Source organism: Cherax quadricarinatus, chromosome 35 (assembly GCF_038502225.1).
Source record: "Cherax quadricarinatus isolate ZL_2023a chromosome 35, ASM3850222v1, whole genome shotgun sequence".
Classification (NCBI taxonomy): domain Eukaryota; kingdom Metazoa; phylum Arthropoda; class Malacostraca; order Decapoda; family Parastacidae; genus Cherax; species Cherax quadricarinatus.
In genome coordinates this window covers 12,269,039-12,293,999 of record NC_091326.1, presented here as the reverse complement: position 1 = coordinate 12,293,999, position 24,961 = coordinate 12,269,039, and the positions used below count along the sequence as shown (strand labels likewise).

Sequence of the window (24,961 nt, the reverse complement as noted above, 5' to 3'; positions counted from 1 at the left end):
TTATGGGTTTAGCACTTGGTTATAATAATTGGCTTTGTATATTTTTGTGTGAAACATAATGGATATAGACTGAAAAAATAAGCCTTAAAACTTTATAAAGATAATGTATAATGAATCTGATGTTTTGCAAGAATTTCAATAAATTTCAGTATCTTAAATTACAGGTGGAAATGATTTGGGAGATTCATGGCGACTATCTCAGTCACTCAATGTGCAGTCATGGCGGGCTCATGTAACACTGCAACAAAGGGATCTTCGCGATATGAGTGTTGAAGGCTCGGCTAAAGATAAACAAGAAGATGAAGTATCTTTACCTGTAGTAGAAGCACTCAATCCTTTGTACACTGACAACCCTACTGGAAGTACAATTAATGAAGTTTCAGCACTCCAGCTGTCTTCCTCGGTTAAGGATAGGATCAATGAATTTGAAAATGTACAAAGTACTAATCAAACTATTACTAAAAAAGCACAAAATGTGAAGAAAGGTGACATAATACACATACAGAACACAGTCACATGTAGTGATGATTTCAATACTCATTCAAGTACTGCTGAGCTAGATAAAGTCATTGAAACTTTACTTGCACCAGGTGAAGACTTACAAGACAGTGAACCAGTTGTTTCACAAACTAAGCCAGCTGCCCAGAAACTCCAGGCTGTGTTAGTTCCATCCCAGATATGGCTAGAAGAAAAGTGTGAAGTGGAGGAGAATATGGACATCACAGAGAGTCCTGTGGGTGTAACAAAAGAATCAGTTACATGGCCTGCAGGCATTGTAAAGAGACAAAAGCAAGACTTTGAAGAAAAGGTAAAAATTAATGATGTTAAATCAGGTCCAGATAAGGAGGTTGACTCACCTATTTCAAGACAAAGTTCATCTGGCTCCTTGAGTGGTCAGTTACAAAAAGTTGAAATAATTAGATCACCAAGCTATGGACGTCAGGACTCTGTAGGATCTGATATAGTTAAAAGGGATGACCCATTCTCTGTAAAACTTGACAAGGTATTTGACAGAGAGGAAAGAAAACAGCAGAGAATGAGTACTGTTATCCCTAATGGAGGAGATGTGAAAGACACTCCGTCACGTAATAGTTCATGGGGATCTTTCGATAGTGCTGTGGTTCTTGCAGATAGAGATACTCCTTCTAGACAGAGTTCTTGGGGATCCTGTGATACAAGAGGAACTGTAGGTACTATACCTTCCAGAAACAGTTCTTTTGGAACATTTGATATAAAGCAGCAGCCTCTTAGAGAAAATTTAGAGATAGTAATACTAAATAGCAATTTAGCAGGGACTTATTTTGAGAAGGATCCGGGGCCATTTTCACCAGGAACTATTAGAAGAAACAAAGGAAGGAATTCTGACAATAAAGAGGGAATAGGTGATGATAGTAAAATACAGTCAAATGAAATTGAAAATTTTGAAGATGGAATAATGGAAGATGCCTTTCAATGCAGACCTGTAGCAAATGTAAAAGCATATGGGCCTGCTCCATATAAAAGTCCCATAGAGAGAGTCACTCCTATGGAAATAACTGATGAAGGAATGGTAGAAACCTCAGATGGTTTCTTAGACCACCATCAGAGCACACCTACATTAAATATTTGCATTCCAGATAGTACAAATCCCTCAACCCTAACTAGATCACAACCTAATATATCATGCACAACTATATCTCTGACACAGGGATCAGCTCCCTTGTCTTCTAATATAGATTTATCTGGGAATGACAGCTTAAATAGTAATAAAAGAAATTCTGTAACTGAAGAAGTTCCTCTACCTGGAACTGTAAAACAACACAAGGAACTTCTAGAAAGTAAAAGTCAAGAAGGAGCTTTTTCAGAGTTGAGAATAAACCAAGAGAAGCTTCCTCAACCAACTTACACTCGCTCCCAGAGCTACTGTGACCTTGAAATGGAAAAAACTGAAGTTGGTCTTCCTCATCATCTGGGTCGTAGTTTTTCAGAGAAGAGAGCTAAATTTGAGGGACAATTAGAAAGTGAAACTGAAGGGGGTAAGGTTAAGAAAATTACTAGAGCGCTGGAACAACAAAATGAGGATGACAAAATAAGACTCTTTAGAATGAAAGGCATTAGAAAACGATCTCACAGTTTAGAACGCCTTAGTACGTCTCCTACATCACCAGGCTGCTCCCCAAGGCAATTATTAGAACAACTATTAGTTCAAAAAAAAGAAAGTCCATCTGAAGAAATTTGTGTTAAAAGTCTTGTAGTAAAATTTGAAGATCCTCAAGAACAGAGAGTACCTAAAGTTCAGACAAGAAGTGTAAGAGCAAAGTCTGATAGTTCCACACCTGACAAGTTCCTACCACCTGTACCTCAACGTAAATCCAGTCTAGACTATAATTTTAAGCCAGCTCTCCGAGCACAGTCTCAGCCCCCCCAGACTCCAGTGAGACAAATGACCCCAGGAGGTAGTTTGTCTCCTACAGTAATGCCCCCTTCTCATAAGCCTCCACCAGGAGGGAGAGGCCAAGCATGTGGAACAGAAGTGCGACAAAAGAAACAGCAGGGTAAGACTCATCCTCTGACCAAATTAACAAGAACAAACAGGGAGAATTATCATACTATGTAAAGTGATATTAATTTTACCACTATGCTACATTTGAGGATGCTGTTACATATGCTTCCATCTTTGAAAACCACCTTGTGATATGTAGATTAAGGATAACCTTGGCCACTTTCAGAGGAGGTACAGATACCCGGTATAAAACTCGAGGATGTGCAGATACAATGATGAATCTCATATAGAGAGATAACTTGTACTGTCAGTGGCTGCCAACTTCCAGATCACTAACTCCTGTGCCTCTTAGTAGAACACATCTGCTGGTTCATGGGAGGTGGCTCAGTCATTTTTGTTTAAAAACTGTAAAATCTCCCATCAGATGAAGAAATGAAATGCCATCTTTTACTTACCCATGAACTGCAGAGTAGCTAATGTGGTTCTTCCTGGTATCTTGTATACACATTGCTAGTCGTGAGAGTAGGACCATAATTCAGGATATCTAAAGAGTGTGCTATATGGAAATGACGTAGGCAGAAATTCTGAAGCCTCACCTCTTTACAAAATGATTGACCACTTATGGCAATTGCTTAATATAAATAGCTTTTGGAATTCCATTGCTTATTTTAAACAATCCTGTCCTAAAAATTTATGGAATAATAATACTTTGTTACTCATGCCAGTATATTGAGGCACTTGCCAAGATCTTTATAGCATTTTCAGAGCTATTGTGTGTTGCTTCAGAATTCGAAAAGTAGTAAATTTCATCCTACGTTTTTCTTCCATGTGGAAATTCATTTATGATGTGTAACTTCTTAGTAGTACACAACTTGTGATTTCCACTAAGGTGTGCTAGTCCCCACTGCTGTATCTATTTTCTAGTCTTTCTGAAAACTTGTAATTCCTTTCTGCAAATGTTTAAAATATTAGGAGTGTCTTTTTCCATGACAACTCAAGTGTGTGGCAACTATTTTCCAAATTTATTATTCATCACTGTATTTACCTTGTATTGCAATGTGTGAAAGTATATTCATGCTAGTTGGCCACCGGGTAATAGTACATGGTGTTTGAACAATTTTCTGATTTAATATGCAATTTGATTTCATATAACAGGTCCCTTCAGTATCTAGCATCATAGATATGTGATTGTGATGTCCCAGCTTATTCAAGGTGTTTAGGAATATGACAGATTGACATTTTATATCAATTTGTAGATAATTTTCTATTAGTATAAAAAATACTATAGCAAATTACAAAACGATGTTCAATCCTGTCTTTTTCAACTAATTTGTAGCTGGTGTCAGTAGACATTCCTCCTTTTTGCTCAATTACGATGACTTGCATTGATTGTGTCATCCTTATATCTTGTTATGTTTATGAATGTGTACTAGACCAGTTCATGTTTTATTACAGTTTAATTTTACAATACCTAAAATTATGCCCTAGACCAATCACTTATCCCACCCTATTTTTAATTGTCAGTTCATGCTAAATCAGAGCTAAAGATAACTGAAGTTGTAAATATGTGATAGTGTTTGTATGTAAGGATGTATGGAATAAGATGTGACCCAGGCCAACTGCTCCAAGTGTTGCCATTATTCATCATCCAGGGTCAGGTTAAACAGGCTTTAGATTTTTCAGGACCTAAGCCATCATAAGTGTTATTAGTGCTTGTAATTTTTAATTGTATAAATTAAAACCTATTCTATAAAGATAATGTTTGCTGGAAAACAAGGGTGTCATTTTTTTTTCTGTATGGTCACTGTACAAATCTGTATGGTAACAGTGTTCCAAAGGGCATTCACACCCTCTCAAAATTTAAATATTTGGTTGAAATGAGAGAAATGTATTATTACATAAGCACAATTAGATTTCAGCATTTCACACATTATGACACTCAAAACGTTTTAAACATCAGTTTACTTCATATCAGGAATTCAGGATTCTGTATATAATACATTACCCAACATTAATTTTTTACACTTTTTGTCATGCCTTTTAAGCAGAGCTTGCAGTTTTCCTTATAAAGCAAATGTTTTGCTAAACATGCAATGTCAATTCATTGTTGCAGTTTCAAAATTAGTCTGCATATCACAATATTAATAAATTTAATTGATGTTAGTATTATCTAACTTAATATTGACCAAAGATGTTATATTACATTAATTTTAACAAGGTTAGTTTGTCAAAGTTCAGTGCAAAATTGAAAGTTAATTTGTCATTTAATTAAAAATTGTATAAAAGTGAAGATTTATTTTAAAACATTTTGGGCAGTTTGTTTTTGCCTACACATTAAAATTACACTATTGTTTATAGTAATGCACCAACAATGTATTTTTTTCTTAGCTGTTGTGTGTTAAGGAAATAGTCTTGGTCACCTAACTTTTAATATTTTGTAAAGACTGGTTGATCATTCTGACTAATGTTTTGAATGTGGCTGTCCTTGATAATCATTAGGCTCTCCTGTTCTGAATGAAAGATTTTGTGTACCCTCTTTACTGTCATTTACTTTGTCTTTATAGTGATATTGTAAATATTTTCAAGTTGTAACTTTCTCCTTGTCATAATGATATTGGTGATTTACAGTGTAATTTATGTATAACAGTGGTGTGCTATATTTTGTATATAATTTGTACAAGAATCTAATTTATGATAATAAAATAAACGTAAATTTTTTCTTTCTTTAATCATTTAATTATTGGTAGCTAAACATAAGAGTATACAAGTTTAGTCTTACTTGCTGTGCACAATGCAAAGTTGCTACACTCTCCCTATAAAATCCGGAGGACAGTTTTAACATTCCCCTAAACCCTCTCACTGTCTCCCTCATTAGAGTATACCACAGCATCCTCACACATGCTGCATGCAGTAAATTTTGGCCTAGACATGAGAGAAAGGATCTGTGAGCACTGTGTGCAAACTACTTTGAGCCCAATTTCAAGCTACTTCTAGTCCAAAACTGTATGACCTTTGTGGGCTTGGCTTAGTGCTTAAGTTTTAATAATTCTAGTACATTATTATTATTATAATCAAGGGGGAAGCGCTAAACCCGGAGGATTATACAGCGCCTGGGGGGGGATGTGGAAGTCATTCAGGCTTAATTCGGGGAACTGGAGCACAGATCCAATTCCCTAAATCAAGAGCCCCTCACCAACATCAAGGAACCTTCCTTGAGGGGCAATTCTAGTACAAAAGCCAATGAAAATCATCTCTACTTCAAATGCATGTATCTTCCATTCTATCAGATACCAAGAAACAAAACCATGAAAACCATCCCAGAAAACACCTCAAAGTTGCCATTTTCCCATTATGCACTGCATGGGGCAGGTTTTTTTTTTAATACTACACATACTCAATGTACAGACCATTTCTCTCCTATCTAGGCCAAAATTTACCACTCAGCTTATCTGAGGGAACTGAGTCCAATGTATATCTATGTAAGCAACCTGGCATCAATAATGTAGGACGAGACAGTAAAAGGGAAAATGCACCGAGTATTTTCTTCAGTTTTTTTATACAGGCCTGTATGACCCTTGTGGGTCTAGTACTTAGTTTTAATTAATTCACAAGTTAAATGAATATTTTAAAATATTAGTTAGGCAAAGAAAATAATATTTAGTAGACGTGGAGCTACTGCTAGTGATTGGGAAAGGAGCTCGTGAAAGGTCTATGGCACAGGCTACCAAGACTGCCTAAATTTATGCTATGCTGATGTTTTCACATTTTAGCTCATTACATTTTTTCAATAGTGTTAAACAAAATCAAGAAGTCTGAGTCCATGTTACTCAATGGTCTACCATACTGAATTTTTTTTGGTTGCACTTAACATATCTTAAAACAAAATTATACAAAACAAGGTCGTGTAATACGAGGGTCTACCATACAATTCATGGGAAAGTAGCCTTAAAAGGATGAATTGCCAAAAAATGCAGTACCAGCCTAATGTGTACAATGGCTTACTGCTCAGGAAACTTGAACGATTCATATGAATACTAATACTCTACTGTTCCATCATATCTTGTGTAAAGTTCTAAAAATCCACAATGAATATGACAAATGAAATAAAAAAAAATTGTCTAGGAAGCAAACAGGGCCAGAGCTTAATGATTTATTAACATTATATGACAACAGACTGAAAAGACAAGGCTCCAAAGCCATAGAGAACCATGTTTCTTGACTGCAATGCAGAATTAACTTAAGAACATGCAGTATACCAATGTGGATGGACCTTCTGCTCCTCCAGCGAGTGGCTGGAAATTTAAATAAAATGAGGGAGAATAAAAGAGACGTATACAGTACAGGCAACAGTTATCTCCATTCACTTTGCTCTTAGTATAATCACACAACTGGTGGATCCTCCAGCCTCTACCACTTAAAAAACCAGTTTGTTTACTTCCATTTCAACCAGAAGTACAGGACAACAAAATGTAAGCTTGTTTAGTATGTACCTACAACCAAGAGAAATAAATAAATGACAATTCTTGGGTTTAATGGACAATGAAAAAGAAGCAAAAGTCAGGAACAGATGAGCATAGAAAAAATACAGAAAATACCCAAACCAGGGAATGCAATAGCTGGTGAGAAAAAATTACCTTCGAGTAAGGAAGAAAGCAAAATAAAAACATGAACACAGACAAGCTGCTTCACAGCCTCATCAAAAAGAAAATGACAAGGAATCAATTAATAATCCTGGAGAAAAAATGAGGGACTTTCTAACAGACAACATTTGTCATATGCAATATTCTAAATAAAAGATTTCATAGTGTAGATAAAGATACTAGTGTACTTTTTAAAACATTTAAAGGAAAAGCTTGCTATGAGAGGCTTCTTCATTCCTAATAAGACCTTAAGCAGTAGGTTGTGACAAGTAGTAACAGTAATATTAGGTATGAATGCTGAGTGTAGATCACTCAGCATTCACACCAATAAAAAATTACAAAGACACATGCCCACACACGTGCTCACATAAAAAAAAAAAATGGGTATATAGCAAAGGGGGAGGGGACTATTTTCCAAAGTAAGACTTGAATAATGATGCATGATGTTACCATGATTATTTAACATTTTTAGATTAGGTGGCAAAGGAAGTGAATGGCTAGGGTGTTAGGAAGAGGTGTGGGATTATAATATGTCGATCTGATAGAAAGTAGGAGTTATCACATTTGGTCTTTGTTAATGACAGTTCTTTTGTGGGATTCTGAAGGCAGGTTACAAAGGTTGGTGAGCAAATTTGGGAGGGCATGTGAAAGCAAGAAATTAAAAGTGAGAATAGAAAAGAGCGAGTTAATGAAGGGTAACAATAGATTTAAATAATAATAGGTTAAATAACAAACTGGAGGCAGTATGGAGGAAGTGGATGTAACTGGATATCTGGGATTCTACATGTGGAATTAAATTAGTTTATCTATAGAGGCAAAAAAGGTAATGTACCAGAGTATAGTGGTATCAACAATTTTATAAGGGTGTGGGGTATAGATTTTGAATGTTGCAGTGAAGAGGCTAGAACCAATGGAGACGTCATGTTTGAGAGCAATGTGTAGTGTGAATATCATGCAGAGAATCTGAAGTATAGAAATTAAATGATGATGTGGGGTTAACAAGGGTATAATTCATAGGGCTGAGAAGCCGTTGCTGAAATGGTCTGGGCATGTAGAAAGGATGGAGAAGGATACGCTGACAAAGAGGGTACGTATGTACATCTGGAGATGGATGGTAAGAGGGGTAGGGATCATCTGGGGAACGGCTGGATTGAGGGGGTAAAAGAAGCTTTGAATTTTAGGGGCTTAAGCATCCATCAGGCTTGTGTGAGAGTGCTAGAAAAGAGTGAATGAAGACAAGTAGTTTTCAATGGATAAGCTGTTGGAGTGTGAGCAACATAACTTTTATGAAATGATGCAGGGAAACCAGTCAGCAGACTTGAGTTCTGGAGATGAAAAGGGAAGTGCTTGCTCTCTGAAGGAGGATATCTATATTGTGAAGTCAGCACACTTCTGGAAAGAGCATGACCCCTATCACCCTTGCTCTGGAAACGTACACCATTCCTTGCATAAATGTCATGTTTGCCATAAAATTTATCCTAGTTGTCAAATGGAACTAAAAGTTCATTACAGTACTTTCTGGCCAGCAACTGACACAAACTGTCCTTAAGCCATAAACTTCCATTTCTTACCCACTTCTTAGAGAAAATATTACAATTAGGATCCCTCCTTTTAACTCTATTAATTCATTAGTTCTCCTGTATTTGGCAAGCCTGTCCTCTCTCCTACATTTAACTACATCACTCCCTTTAACCCTGAGGTAGATAATGGGGGTGCTCCTGTTACCTGACATGTTATTTATCTAATATGCTAACTGTATCATCCATACCAGCTCTGAGGAATAATAATAATAAAAAAAATATATATATATATCTTGTCCCCCTGTCCCTATTACAGAATGCTGTCCATGCATCTAATTTGTAAGTCCCCAACAATGAGTATGTCCTTACCTTTATTAGTAGGGGTAGTCGTACTTTTCTCCTTGCTGGCCACAGGACACTCTTCATTAAATAAAGCAAAGCTATTTCTATTCTTCAAGCCACTTTTTTTTTTTTAACCTTCCCCAATCTCATTCTTCTCCCTTTTCTGCAAACCACCTCCATTCATTCCTCAACATTTTTTACCTTTTGTTACTGCTAGCATGTTTACCTCTGCCACCCACTCTAGATGAAATTTCATGTCTTATTCTTGTTTACCATTCTTTATCCCTGCTTGTAAAACAACAATGCTCCTCCAAGCTTACAGAGCAAGCCATGTTACAAACTATAACACTACACCCAAATTCCCACATAACACTCAGCCACAGGACAGGTAGCACAACTTCCCTCAACCACTGACCTCATCACTTGTAGGTGAAATGCCATATTTAATAAAAGGTCTCATTAGTTTATTGCATAGCTTATCAATACAAATCACATGGAGCCATGTCAAATATGGTTGCCATATGTAATCAACTGATTTAGTCACATGTGAAAAACCTTAGTATAACACACCCCTATGCAATGTATTTCAGATAAAATGGGCAAACATTCTGGCCATGAAAAGTACTGGGTTCACGGCATGGGAGGTGTCGGGTAAAATTATCAATGCAGTGGACCAAGCCCACTGTATCACTTATTTGTTCTTATGGGAGGCATCCAGTAGTACCATCAATGAAGTAGATCAAGTCCTCTTTGTTGCAGGTTTGCCATGTATGGGTTGCAACTGGGTCACTAAGACCAGCCTGCGTCGGTTTTTTGTCTACCTGTGCGCTCACATTCGATTATTTGGTCTTTGATTTTCCATGGACTTACAGTATTTATATTATTTCATTTTAATATAATGTAGTGTTATTAACGATAGCCTCTAAACCAAGTGATGGTGGCAAGAAGGGTGTCAGTCTGAGTGTGAAGCAGAAACTTGAACTTAATAAGTAAGGTGGAGTTTGACGTTTCCTCAATCATCTACGCTACCGAAGCATCTACATCTCCCATACCATCTACATCCCACAGTATCTGCAATGTTACTGCTTCTCTGACTCAGAATAAAAGTTACTAAGAGCAACCACTAGAAAACATAAGAATATGAGCTTACATACTGCAATCTCGTATGTCTACCAAAAGAGGCAAGAAAAATGACTGTACTCTACCATACTGCACTTTTAACTTATTTTCTCCTAAGGTAATTTACAGTATTGTATTGTATTAGCTTGTCATGTAGGTTAATGCCATCAGTGGACCAAGTCTGCTGCACTGAGTGGCTGTCCATGAATACAATAACTACAGCATGTCTGCTGCAATAGTCACTTCACTGCAATGAAATTTCATTAAAGTGGGCACCCACTCTTCCCTATTAGTCTGTTCATTCTTTACTGCCTTAAAATATAAGCATTCTCCTTGCTATTTTAAGTGCTACAAAAAAAGTTGTTTCATGCTCCAAAGTATTTTTTTTGTTAGTATTTATCATTTCCTAGAACCTTTCACTAACACTCAGATGTATTTATTAGGGTTAATATTACCATGTAAAGTATTTTTTATATCTTTAGCATGTGTTAGTGTACAGTACATTAAGCTCACTCACTTGTATGCATAATAAATTTATATACAGTATTCAATGAAATAAATTCATTAATTAGTTTTACATCCAGTATAAAATCTGCTTGAAATGCTATGGTATAATTAAAAGCTTTTTCATTTTGGGAATAAACAAAGCTGTACTTTCTTGGAAAATAAAATATTTATTATTTATCTGAAGTACTGCATGCTAAACATGAAAGCAAAGATTACAATAAATATCTAAAGACTAAAGTTACTACTGCAATACTTTAATCATTTTTACTAATACGTATATAGAACCAATCCTTTTCAAGCATAGTATGTTTGCTATATCAAGCAAAATTTTTAATACCTCCATAATGAGGCACTAAAAGAGCAGTAACGAGGGGCCAAAACAGCTTGTATCTTATTTCATCTTTTCTAGAGTATTAGCAACTGACAAAACACCATTTATGTTGTTATGAGTACACTGCATAAGCAATATGTAGATATAAATTATGATTAAAATTATTGACAACACATTAGCTACAAGGACAAGAGTAACTAATGAAAAATTTATTATGGAGATGTAATAACTCTCTCATTAGCTGCCAGAGTCCTTTTGCCTAACAGATAAAAATACATATAGAGCATTCCTAAAGAGTTTCGGAATTGCATGAAGTCACTTTTTAGCAACAAACTGAGATTATACGATTAAGAAATTTTTTGAAAGTGTTACTGCATGACTTATTAATGTACATAGATACATGTACATTGTACAAGCCTTTTCCTTCAATATTCAAATAACCAAAAAATGTAGTTGATAAAGAAAAGCCGAGACACTAAATCTGACATAATGCAACGTAAGCAATGAAAACTAATATTAAAATACCTGTATTGTATAGCAATGAGTGTGCACTTCTAAACCAATAAAGTGCATTAATACTTGGATCTTGATAATTGCTTAACATTTATGGAATTAACTGCAACAATAAAACCACTTTTTGGGAAATTATTTCCTTGAAGTTCATTGGCTAGAGACAGGTCCAACATCAACCATAACAGGAATATTAAGAGTAACTGTCCTTGACTCAGTAGCAGTAGCAACGGTGTTTGTGTAGTCATAGCGCAGCACAAAACCCACCTTAGCTCGCTCAACATCTGGTTTGGGCGTCACTAGAAGATTAACACCAACTTTATTTGCTCGGCGCCATGCCACTACACTGAAAGGAATGAGAAAAAATGAAATTGCACTTTTTGTTTGACAAGTAGACTCACCAGGAGACATATGAACCGAGAAATAATGAGGGGGCTGCATATTTCGGCCTCTAAGTCTCCACACAGGCTTCCCTTTTTCCACCAACTAGTGTTCATTATACTACCAACACTGCATTTGCTTATACCCATTAATACAAAACACAATAGTGTACCACTGCTTAATGACCTCAGATATGTACCTGAGAAAAGGTTCAAGTGAAATTCGCGGGTTCTATCCCTGCCCGTGGTATGGTTTGTTTGCAATCGTGTCATTACGATTTCGTGAGTCAAGCCTACATTATAATAAGAGATGGGGACTGGGACAATAATATAGTACTGAATTGTCATTTCATTTTTGATGAATCTTCTTTCAACAAACTGGCCGTATCCCACCGAAGCAGAGTGGCCCTAAAGAGAAAAAACAAAAGTTTCTCTTTTTAACTTTAGTGATGTACAGCCTCTCCTCACTTAGCGACATACTCGTTTACTGACAACTCGGACTTATGACGGGTTCTCTGACCAGTAAGCATACCTAAATAATGCATAATAGAGCTGATTTCTTCTATTCTGTGTATTACAGTATACAGTGCACTACTGTATAAATATTTAAAAATATACCAGAAATGTTACAAATGGTGCAAAGGTGACATTAAAATTATCAAAGATGGTTGACACAAACTCACTACCATTATAATATGCTCCTCACTTAGTGACAAATTCGTTTACCAACGTGGTCTTAGGAATGGAACTCCATCGTTAAGTGAGGAGAGGCTGTATACAGGAGAAGGGGTTACTAGCCCCTTGCTCCTGGCATTTTAACCACCTCTTATGACATGCATGGCTTACGGAGGAAGAATTTTGTTCCACTTCCCCATGGACGTAAGAGGAAATAAACAAGAACAAGAGCAACTAACAAGAAAATAGAAGAAAACCCAGAGGGGTGTGGATACAGCCTCTCCTCACTTAACAAAAGAGTTACGTTCCTAAGATCACGTCATTAAACAAATTTGTCGCTAAGTGAGGAGCATACTTTAATGGTACCGAGTTTGTGTCACCCATCTTTGAGACTGTTTTAATATCACCTTTGCACCATTTATAGCACTCCTGGTATATTTTTATATGTTTATACAGTATTGTACTGTATACTGAAATAAAGGGAATAGAGGACATCAGCTCTAATATACATTATTTAGGTATGAATACCGGTCAGAGAGCCCGTCGTAAGTCCGAGGTGTCGGTAAACGAGTACATAGCTAAGTGAGGAGAGGCTGTAACTGTATATGCATGTGTAGTGTGACCTAAGTGTAAGTAGAAGCAGCAAGACATATTTGAAATTTTGCATGTTTATGAGACAGAAAAAAAAAAAAACAGCAATCTTACCATCATGTAAAACAATTGCAGGTTTCCGTTTTACGCTCATTTGGTGGGACGGCAGTACATCCCTGGGTGGTTGCTGTCTACCAACCTATTACCTAGGATTTTTGATGAATGTTTTTCATAAAAAAATATGAGCTCACCACAATCGTACCATATGATCACATACTAAAAGGAAATGAATTTGGTCCCAATAAACAGCTAAGAAAAAACAGGGCCGGACAAATGAAGCCAAACTACAAGAAAGGGGACTACATAGGCATGAAGAGTTTCCTGCATGGGGTTCAGTGGGACAGAACTGGCAAGGAAGTCAGTAAATGATAGAATATGTGATAACAATATGCTGAGGAGAGGTTTGTAACCAAGGGTAACATGAATAACAAAAAAGCCAGGATGAGCACTTGGTTCACCCAAGGTGCAGGGAGGCCAAAACCAAGTGTGCTAGAGAATGGAAGAAGTATAGAAGGCAAAGGACCCAGGAGAATAAGGAGAGCAGTTGTAGAGCCAGAAATGAATATGCACAGGTAAAACGGAAGGCCTAAAGACAACATGAGAATGACATAGCACCGAAAGCCAAATCTGGCCCAAAGCTGTTGTTTTCCTCCTGATGTGGCTGTATAACAGTCAAAGACCAGGTAATCAGGCTGAGGAAGGAAGGAGGGGAAGTCACAAGAAATGACTGCGAAGTATGCGAGGAGCTCAACATGAGATTCAAAGAAGTGTTCACAGGAGACAGAAGGGCCTCCAGAAAGACGGAGAGATGGGTTACACCATCAAGTGTTGGACACAATACATACAACCAAGAAAGAAGTGAAGAGGCTGCTAAGTGAGGTAGATACCTCAAAGGTGATGGGCTGGATAACATCTCTCAATGGGTCCTGAGAGAGGGAGCAGAGGCAGTGTGTGTACAACTAACAACAATCTTCAACAAACCTTTCGAAACAGGGCAACTACCTAAGTATGGAAGACAGCACGTGTAGCCCCAATTTTTAAAAAAGGAGACAGACACGAAGCATTAAAATACAGACCAGTGTCACTAACATGTATAGTACGCAAGGTCATGGAGATTATCAGAAGAGTGGTGGAGCACCTAGAAAGGAATAAGCTTATCAATGTTAGCCAGCACAGTTTCAGGGACAGGAAATCCTGCGTCACAAACCTACTGGAGTTCTATGACAGGGCGATGGCAGTAAGACAAAAGAGAGGGGTGGGTAGAGTGCATTTTCTTGGACTGTAAGAAGGCATTTGACACAGTTTCACACAAGAAATTAGTGCAAAAGCTGGAGGACCAGGCAGGGATAACAGGGAAGGCACTACAATGGATAAGAGAATACCTGTCAGGAAGAGAACAGCGAGTCATGGTATGTGGCAAGGTGTCAGAGTGGGCGCTTGTAACGAGCGGGGTGCCACAGGGATCAGTCATAAGACCAGTGTTTCTGGTATTTGTGTGAACGACATGACAGGAGGAACAGACTCTGAAGTGTCCCTTTTCGCAGATGATGTGAAGTTGACGAGAATTCAATCGAATGAGGACCAGGCAGAATTACAAGGGGATCTGGATAGGATGCAGGCCTGGTCCAGCAACTGGCTCCTGGAGTTCAACCCCACCAAGTGCAAAGTCATGAAGATTGGGGAAGGGCAAAGAAGACCACAGACGAAGTACAGTCTAGGGGGCCAAAGACTACAAACCTCACTCAAGGAAAAGGATCTTGGGGTGAGTATAACACCGAGCACATCTCCTGAGGTGCACATCAACCAAATAACTGCCGCAGCATACTGGCGCCTGGCAAACCTAAGAACAGCATTCCAACATCTTAATAAGGAATCATTCAGGACCTTGTACACTGTGTATGTTAGGCCCATACTGGAATATGCAGCACCAGTTTGGAACCCTCACCTAGCTGAGCATGTAAGGAAACTTGAGAAAGTGCAAAGGTTTGCAACAAGACTAGTCCTGGAGCTAAGGGGTATGTCCTATGAGGAGATGTTAAGGGAAATCGACCTGATGACACTGGAAGACAGAAGAGACAGCGGGGATATAAAATACTGAGAGGAATCGACAAGGTAGACAGAGACAGGATGTTCCAGAGATGGGACACAGCAACATGCAACATGGGGTCATAGTTGGAAGTTGAAGACTTGGTTGAATCAAAAGGATGTTAGGAAGTATTTCTTCAATCACAGAGTTATCAGGAAATGGAACAATCTGGGAAGTGAAGTAGTGGAGGCAGGATCCATACACAGCTTTAAGAAGAGTTATGATAACGCTCATGGAGTGGGAAGAGTGACCGAGTATTGGCTAGTAAAGAGGCGGGGCCAGGAGCTGTGACTCTACCCCTGCAACCACAAGTAGGTGAGTACAACTGAGTGTGCGCACACGCACACACACGTGCGCACACACAAGTGCGCACACACACACACACACACACACACACACAGAGTAGAACCCCCCTTACATGGCTGGTTAGGTTCCAGGCTACTGCCATGAAGCGGAAATCACTAAAGCGAATCACACTTTTTCATTTATAACTGCATATAAATGCTTCATAACATGTTTGCACTATCATATATAAAGTTATCAATAGAACTAGGCATTAAAAAAATAAAGTAAAATACACATACAGTACACTCATTACTTACCTTAAAATATTTGTAGTGTTAATGTAGGGAGAGAGAAGAGTATTTATTGTAGAAAGTCAGGTGTAGTAACTCGCCCAGCTACCACACCTACGCGAAATATGCAACTTACATTTATTATTATCATTATTATTATGATTATTATATTATTACTGTCGACATACCTTGTTCACTAAGAGAACAAGTAAATGAGAAAGACACGGATAATGTAAACAGAAGAATGCGTATTAATATCCATCCGGTTTTGGTTCGTACAAGTTTATTTCTCGTATGTTTGTGAAGCTTTTACCACAATGCAAAAACGCTTTACATTTTGTACAAGTTGTCTTCACGTTGGTGCAGTAGAATAAATAACAGCATCACTCCCATACTCATGCAACACACCATTTTAAGAGATAATGATCCTCAGAGTGAAGGCATATGAAAGGAATAATTTCCGGGGCCCGGTGGCCTGGTGGCTAAAGCTCCCGCTTCACACACTGAGGGCCTGGGTTCGATTCCCGGCGGGTGGAAACATTTCGACACGTTTCCTTACACCTGTTGTCCTGTTCACCTAGCAGCAAATAGGTACCTGGGTGTTAGTCGACTGGTGTGGGTCGCATCCTGGGGGACAAGATTAAGGACCCCAATGGAAATAAGTTAGACAGTCCTCGATGACGCACTGACTTTCTTGGGTTATCCTGGGTGGCTAACCCTCCGGGGTTAAAAATCCGAACGAAATCTTATCTTATCTTATCTTACAGTTACCCCCAGTAATGCTATTATGTACACATTTTCTCTGCTGTTGACTGGAGAAAATGTAATTTTTGCTATCACTCCAACAAGCCACCTGGCTACCACATCTCATATTTAAGTCAATTTTTTCTACTTTGGGTGTAAGTATAATGTCCATAAGTTAAGTAGCATGTTTCTTATATAATTTTGAAAAAATATTATGACTGCATCAATGAAAATGTCTATATTAAAGTAATATACAACATTTAAAGTAGGTAAGTTTGGGGTGCCAGGGGTAAATGTAAATGGGAAGCCTTTAATTGAGCTATGTGTAGAAAGAGATTTGGTAATAAGTAATACATATTTTATGAAAAAGAGGATAAATAAATATACAAGGTATGATGCAGCACGTAATGAAAGTAGTTTGTTAGATTATATATTGGTGGATAAAAGGTTGATGGGTAGGCTCCAGGATGTACATGTTTGTAGAGGGGCAACTGATATATCGGACCATTATTTAGTTGTAGCTACAGTTAGAGTAAGAGGTAGATGGGACAAGCGGAAGGTGGCAACAACAAGTAAGAGAGAGGTGAAAGTGTATAAACTAAGGGAGGAGGAAGTTCGGGTGAGATATAAGCGACTACTGGCAGAAAGGTGGGCTACTGCAAAGATGAGTAGTGGGGGAGTTGAGGAGGGTTGGAATAGTTTTAAAAATGCAGTATTAGAATGTGGGGCAGAAGTTTGTGGTTATAGGAGGGTGGGGGCAGGAGGAAAGAGGAGTGACTGGTGGAATGATGAAGTAAAGGGTGTGATAAAAGAGAAAAAGGTAGCTTATGAGAGGTTTTTACAAAACAGAAGTGTTATAAGAAGAGCAGAGTATATGGAGAGTAAAAGAAAGGTGAAGAGAGTGGTGAGAGAGTGCAAAAGGAGAGCAGATGATAAGAGTGGGAGAGGCACTGTCAAAAAATTTTAATGAAAATAAGAAAAAATTTTGGAGTGAGTTAAACAAGTTAAGAAAGCCTAGGGAATGTATGGATTTGTCAGTTAAAAACAGAGTAGGGGAGTTAGTAGATGTGGAGATGGAGGTATTAGATAGATGGCGAGAATATTTTGAGGAACTTTTAAATGTTGAGGAAGAAAGGGAGGTGGTAATTTCATGCACTGGCCAGGGAGGTATACCATCTTTTAGGAGTGAAGAAGAGCAGAATGTAAGTGTGGGGGAGGTATGTGAGGCATTACGTAGAATGAAAGGAGGTAAAGCAGCTAGAACTGATGGGATCATGACAGAAATGTTAAAAGCAGGGGGGGATATAGTGTTGGAGTGGTTGGTACTTTTGTTTAATAAATGTATGAAAGAGGGGAAGGTACCTAGGGATTGGCGGAGAGCATGTATAGTCCCTTTATATAAAGGGAAGGGGGACAAAAGAGATTGTAAAAATTATAGAGGAATAAGTTTACTGAGTATACCAGGAAAAGTGTACGGTAGGGTTATAATTGAAAGAATTAGAGGCAAGACAGAATGTAGGATTGTGGATGACCAAGGAGGTTTCAGAGTGGGTAGGGGATGTATAGATCAAGTGTTTACATTGAAGCATGTATGTGAACAGTATTTAGATAAAGGTAGGGAAGTTTTTATTGCATTTATGGATTTAGAAAAGGCAATGTGGCAGATGTTGCAAGTGTATGGTGTAAGAGGTAGGTTACTGAAAGCAGTGAAGAGTTTTTACGAGGATAGTGAGGCTCAAGTTAGAGTATGTAGGAAAGAGGGAAATTATTTCCCAGTAAAAGTAGGCCTTAGACAAGGATGTGTGATGTCACCGTGGTTGTTTAATATATTTATAGATGGGGTTGTAAGAGAAGTAAATGCGAGGGTCTTGGCAAGAGGCGTGGAGTTAAAAGATAAAGAATCACACACAAAGTGGGAGTTGTCACAGCTGCTCTTTGCTGATGACACTGCTCTTGGGAGATTCTGAAGAGAAGTTGCAGAGATTGGTGGATGAATTTGGTAGGGTGTGCAAAAGAAGAAAATTAAAGGTGAATACAGGAAAGAGTAAGGTTATGAGGATAACAAAAAGATTAGGTGATGAAAGATTGAATATCAGATTGGAGGGAGAGAGTATGGAGGAGGTGAATGTATTCAGATATTTGGGAGTGGACGTGTCAGCGGATGGGTCTATGAAAGATGAGGTGAATCATAGAATTGATGAGGGGAAAAGAGTGAGTGGTGCACTTAGGAGTCTGTGGAGACAAAGAACTTTGTCCTTGGAGGCAAAGAGGGGAATGTAAGAGAGTATAGTTTTACCAACGCTCTTATATGGGTGTGAAGCATGGGTGATGAATGTTGCAGCGAGGAGAAGGCTGGAGGCAGTGGAGATGTCATGTCTGAGAGCAATGTGTGGTGTGAATATAATGCAGAGAATTCGTAGTTTGGAAGTTAGGAGGAGGTGCGGGATTACCAAAACTGTTGTCCAGAGGGCTGAGGAAGGGTTGTTGAGGTGGTTTGGACATGTAGAGAGAATATTTTAAAAAGGGGTCTTAGCGGGGATTTTAATTCACCATGGTTGTTTAAAAATTTTTAAAGAGGGGGTTTAAAAAAATCCCGGGGTGGGGGGGGGGTTTAAAATTTTGGGGAATAAAATTAAAAAGGGAATTGACACAGTTTTTTTTTGCTGATGATTGTGTTAGGGGAGTTAAAAAGAAAATTTTGCGGTTGGGATAGTTTAATTTTTAAAGGAGAAAGAAAATGAAATAAAAGGAAAGGTGATGGGGGAACAAATGTTTTTAGATAAAGAAAATTGAATAAAATTTGGGAGAGGGTAGGGAAAAGGGAAAAATGTTTTCAGAAATATTTGGGAGTTGACTGTCGGCAGAGGATTTTAAGGGATAGGGTTAATCATAGAATTGATGGGGGAAAAAAAGGTGATGGGCGTTGAGAATAGTGGGAAAAAAACTATCTTGGGGGAAAAAGAAGGAAGTAAAAAGTAGTACCAACTCTCAATTGGTGAAAATTGGGTGGTAAAGAGGAAAAAGGGGGTTTTGGGGAGGCAGTGGAGATGTCCGGGGCAATGTGGGGAAATATTATGCAGAAAATTGGGAAAGGAAAAGGGGTTTGGAGTTAAAAAAAGTATTAGCAAAACAGAAGGGGTTGTTGGGTTTTAAATTAAGAAATGGGATCAAAGTGAATGATATGGAAACATATAAAAAAAGGAAGGAAGGGGTAGGGCGCCTAAAAGGGTTGGAGAGGGGGGAAAGGATTTTTGGGGGGGGTTGGACTTGAAAGCGCTGGCGGGGATGGAGGAATGGAGCAATGGTACGGGCCCCGGGCGATCTTTTGGGAGGAGAGGGTAATTTTTAGTGAAGGTTTCGGGGAAACCGTTATTTTCATATAGTTGGATTTGAGTCCGGGAAGGGGGGCCTGCCTGCACTTTGGGGGGATTTTGGGATATTGCGTTTGGGGAGGATGTTTGTATCTTTATATGATATGCTTCTAAACGTTATTTCCTCCAAAACAGATTGGAGTTGAAATTTGAATGATGAAAAACTTTGTTTTTTTCTTTTGGGTCCCCCCTGGGGGAGATGGGTTTTATTAAAAAAAAAATATTAAATTAGGGTTTCAAGATGCAAAAAAGATTTTAATGAATCAAAAGACGGGTTTTTTTTAGGTATAATAAAAGGGGGGAATGCAAATTTGAAAAAAAATAAAAATTGCAATAACTTTAAAACTAAAATTTTTGGAAGTTTTTAAAAGGGAAAAACCAGAGCCATGGACAGTGGAAGCGGAGCCAAGCATGTCAGGTGGGGGGAGCGTTTTGAGTTTTGGTATAATTTAGATGTCCAGCGTCATTAAATTTGATCAATATAAGGCCCAGAGTTAAAACTCCCCAATTGAAAATATTAGGGCTGCCATAAACATTTATCCATTTTTACCCATCTTTAAAATGGGTAACTGGGTGTTATCAACGGGTTTGGGCAACCCGGAAAAAACGCCAAATTTTGCCAGAAATCTCACATAACAACTTTCTAAATAGTAGGCATTATGTATAGGCCTTATATCAGTGCATGTTTTGAGTAAAGATATTATATATTCAGGGACCCTTGGTTTTGTGTTTAAATTTCATTCTAGAGAGTCTCCCAAAACCAAAATCTTTTTCCTTGAAAAATGCAAACAATTACGAATCTTTCCGACACCAAAAGTATTAAAAAAAATTTTTTTTTTTGAGACTAAAATAGTTTACAAAAAGAAGACAAATAAATTAAGCAATAAAAAATACTTTTATTTTATTGAAGACTCTGGTTTTTTGGAAGATGGGAGGGGGAGGGAGAAAACTATTTTTGAAGGTAAATCCTTTAAAAGATTTTAGGTCGCCATCCAGGATTTTTTTTGTTTTTTGGGGATAACCAGTTTGAGAGCACTGGACCCCGGGCCCAAAAAATTGTTAAGGCACTTTTTCGGAACCTGAATTGTAAAAAAAACGCATTTTTGAACATGTCAGGGGCCAAAAGTTTTTGTTGGGGGGGTTGTTCTCCAAAAACGTTGCCCTTCACCCACTTTCCCAAAATGTCTAATCTAAGGCCCCCTTTCCCCCCCCTCCTCCTCTGGAATTCCACTGGGTCTGTTGCTGTTGAGATGAAGCCTGCACTTTTATGGAAAATTAATGGGTCCCCCACCAACTTTCTACATTTTGGGCCCCTCATATCCCCAGGGAAACCCCAAGCCAAAACATTCCAAAACCTTTTTTCGGGGCTGGCCTTGAGCTGTTTTCCATGGGCTTTTTTGGTTTCAAGAAAAAACAATGGAATAAAAAAATTTCCCATAACGAGGTGATATCATAAGAAAAAATCCCGACTACTTTGAATGTGTCGGGGGAGGGGCCAGGGCCACTGAGAAAATCCCAAATGACTCCCAAACCGGGGAAATCAAAACCAATTATTTTTCGAAACACATCCAAAATTAAAAACAGACTCATGAAACCAAAGGGCCCCTCATTTAATTTAAAATGCCTTGTGGGGCCCTACGATATATTAGATTTATAGTCCTAACCAAATATCAACACACCATAAAAAAAAAATAAAGCAGAAAAAAACAGTTTCTTTTTAAAAAAAAAAAAAAGGGAAATTTCCCTTCCTCACTGGGATCACCCCAAATTTTTGGGCCCTGGCATCATATTCTGCAGGCACCCCGGGCCCAAGCAAGTTGACCTTGGGGAAGTAAAACACCGGGGGGACGGGGTCAGTCTTCTTTTGGTAGTCACCCTGAAGTCTAGTGTTCAGACCCCCACCATCTGTGGCAACCAACTGAACCAATGCAAAAAAAGTGTAGTATTTAACATTTAAAAAATCGGGAATTTTTAAAAAAAATGGTAATCAAAAACTTCACTGGCCCCTTTTTGTTTATTATTTTAACAAATTAGATGTTATCCTGGTAAATATTCACATGTTTATAAAACAAAGAATAAAAAATGAATTTCAAAAAAGCTTTGAAACTGTTTACTTGTAATCAACCTTTTTTAAATGAGACTTGAAAAGATTGGTCCCCAAATTGGTTTTATTCTCAAGTGTTTTTCAAACCCCCTTTCCAACTCATAAAAGAAAGCATACTTAAAGATTTATTTTCCCCTCAGTAAAAAAAATCAATTAACCCCCAGTGGTTTTTTAATAAAACTCAATGGAAAAAATAGTTCCACATAAAACCCCAAAGTTCTACCTTTGGGGAAGTTGTCCCGGGAACAAATGGAAGGGGGCAAAGCATAAAAAAGGGGGTTAATTGAAAGGAGAGTACACAAGTCCCCACATTGACTTCAAATCCATCTGATAAACCATCCCCCCGCACATGGTAACATGAATATACCAATGTTTAAATCAATCTTGCCCTTTTTAACCTGCCCCCATTTCCCCAAAAATAACTTTCCATAAAGTGAGGAAAAAAAGAATAAGGCCTTTTCACCACCCTTTCATATGGATTTTTGCAGAAGTGCAAAAAATTAAAATTTAAAAAAATTTTCAGCCATCCAAGGCACGGGCCCTGTACCCAACCTATAGACCGAACAAATGACAATCAACCCCTAATTTATAAAAAAATAAAACCATTTGGGGTGGGGGAATTCATGAGCATGGGTAAAATAAAAAGGGGGTAACAGGGGGGATTGATGGGAAAAGAAAATAAAAAAAAGGGGAGGTGGATATATTTTTGAGTTTTTGGTAAATTTTTTAAAAATGAGGAAGGGGGTAGTTTGGGGTTTCAAAAGGTTTTATATTTTTGATAAAGGCAAAGGGAAAAAGAGATAAAATTATGGGGATAATCAGTATAGGGCAAAGTGTTGGTGGGTTTAAAAAGAAAAAGAAAGCGGAGAATGGATAGCAGATGAAAAAAGGGCTTTGGAAAAGGTGGGGTGTGGGACCGGTTTTTCAGTAAAACTTTAAAAGGGAACAGATTTGATAATAAAGAGGTTTTGTATTTATGATTTGAAAAACACAGACAGGGTGGATGGGGGAAAAGTGATTTTGCGGGGGTGGGTGGAGGAAAAAAACATAAAGGTTTTCAATATGAGAAGTTGAGATGTAGGAAAAATATTCCAGAAAAAGAGGCCTTGAAAAGGGATGTGATGTCCCCGTGGTTTTTTAATTTTTTATAGAGGGGGTTTAAGAGAAGAAATCGGTCTGGAAAGGGGGTGGAGTTAAAAAAAAAGAACACACAAAAAAGTGGATTTTAAAGTTGCCTTTGTATGACACTGTGCCTTTTGGGAGATTCTGAAGAGGTTGCAAAATTGGATGAATTTTTTTAAAAAAAAAAAATTTAAAAGTAAATACGGGAAAGAAAGGTTATAGGATAACAAAAGATTAGGTGAAAAAGATTGATATGTTTGGGAGGAGAGAGTATGGGGGGGTGAATTATTCAGATTTTTGGGAGGAGGGTTACGGATGGGTTAAAAAAAGGGGGAATATGTGATGGGGGGAAAAGGGGTGATGGTAAAAGGGATCGAGAAAAAACTTTATCCTTGAGAAAAGGGGGGAATTGGGGGAAGATATTTTAAAAGCTTTATATGGGTGTAAAAAGGTGAGAATTTTAGGGGGGAGAATGGGGCGGGGAATCCGTCTGAGGGCAATGTGGGGGTGAATATATGAGAAGGGTTTGGAAAGAGGAGGGGATTACCAAAAACTTTTCCCGGGGGCTGAAAGGAAGGTGGAACATGTGGGAAAAATGGAAAAACAGAAAATTAAAGGTGTATCAGTCTTTTGGGAAAAAAAGGGGTATCCCCGGGAAAGGTTTGGGGGGAGGGTAAAGGGGGTTTTTGTGTGCAGGGTTGGGATTCCGCAGGCACGGCTTTTGACAGGAAAGGAGAAATTTTTTAAACTTGGGGGGAAAGGTGGAAAAACTTTATGAAGGTTCAGGAAACCGGCGGATTTGAGTCCGGGAAATGGGAAGTACATGCCATCAAGGGGGGTTTTAATTTGCATTTTAAAAAACTAGTGTAACCCTTCTGGAAAGACAGTGATGGAGTGAATGATAAAAATTTTTTTTGGGGCCAAAACCCCCCGGGGAATCCCAGTGGGATAATAAAAAAATATATATTATAGGTTGTGTTTTACACAAACCCCGGGGGTTTACTTTCCCCCGGGGGAAAAAAAAGCCGTAATTTTTTAATGAGAGGTTTTTGGGTTCCTTTTTCGTTTTTAAACATGCATGTACAAGCAAAACCCACCATCCGACTTTACCTGTCAAATCACCCTTCAATTTTTTGACCGTTTTTCTATGCCAAATTTCTGAAAAAAACAACTGTTTTTTTTTGTACATTTTATCCAAACTTATATAAAAAAAAACAGCTAACAGCATAAAAGAAAGTAAAAAAAAATACCCAAAATAAAAAAAAAAAAATAAAGTCATTAAAAATGTGATGTGATATTATGTGGGTTCTTGTCATTTTGGGCAAACTTTGTGAACCAAACTCGGGCGAAGTGGGTGGTCCTGTATATAAAACCTCGGGTTTTCCTATTTTTTCAGTTCTTTTTTTTTTTATTTTTCATTCGGGGGAAAGGGGGCAAATTCTTCCCCCGAAGTATTTTTAAAAAGGTAAAATGCGAGCAGGGGGTAACCCCCTTTTCCCGTTAAAAATTTTAAAATTTTAAGAAGCTTTTTTTTTTTTTCCCCCTATGGGTCTGGGTTTTTTGAAAAAAAGATATAATATATAATTAGTATACACCTACCATCCCAAACTTGTTACCAACCATTGTATTTTAAATGGGAAACAACCTTTTAAAATTGCCACATAGGGGAGGGCATTGTCAAAACTTTCCTAATAAACTACCAAATACTGTAATGTAATTTCAATATTTTCATTCCTTTACAAATTTTTTATTGTTTATTTTTAAATTTTTATTACTTAATAAAATTGGATATGTATTGTTTT

The 24,961-nt window shown here is 37.9% G+C and overlaps 2 protein-coding genes across 4 annotated transcripts in view; one reads left to right on the top strand and one right to left on the bottom strand.

Moving 5' to 3' along the window:
• The window catches only part of ssh (Protein phosphatase Slingshot), a 435,152-nt gene extending 429,957 nt beyond the window's left edge, over positions 1 to 5,195 (top strand). For all 3 annotated transcript variants that reach the window (XM_053785578.1, XM_053785577.1, XM_053785579.2), the window contains one exon: positions 165 to 5,195. In XM_053785578.1, coding sequence (XP_053641553.1) covers positions 165 to 2,596 — 2,432 coding nt within the window. In that variant the 3' untranslated portion in view covers positions 2,597 to 5,195. The remainder of the gene's footprint in view (positions 1 to 164) is intronic.
• Positions 5,196 to 10,757: 5,562 nt separating this feature from the next.
• DCTN4-p62 (dynactin subunit 4) overlaps positions 10,758 to 24,961 on the bottom strand; it is a 35,604-nt gene continuing 21,400 nt past the window's right edge. The window contains exon 7 of the mRNA XM_070091518.1: positions 10,758 to 11,937. Within this exon, the coding sequence (XP_069947619.1) occupies positions 11,602 to 11,937 (336 nt within the window). The 3' untranslated portion in view covers positions 10,758 to 11,601. The remainder of the gene's footprint in view (positions 11,938 to 24,961) is intronic.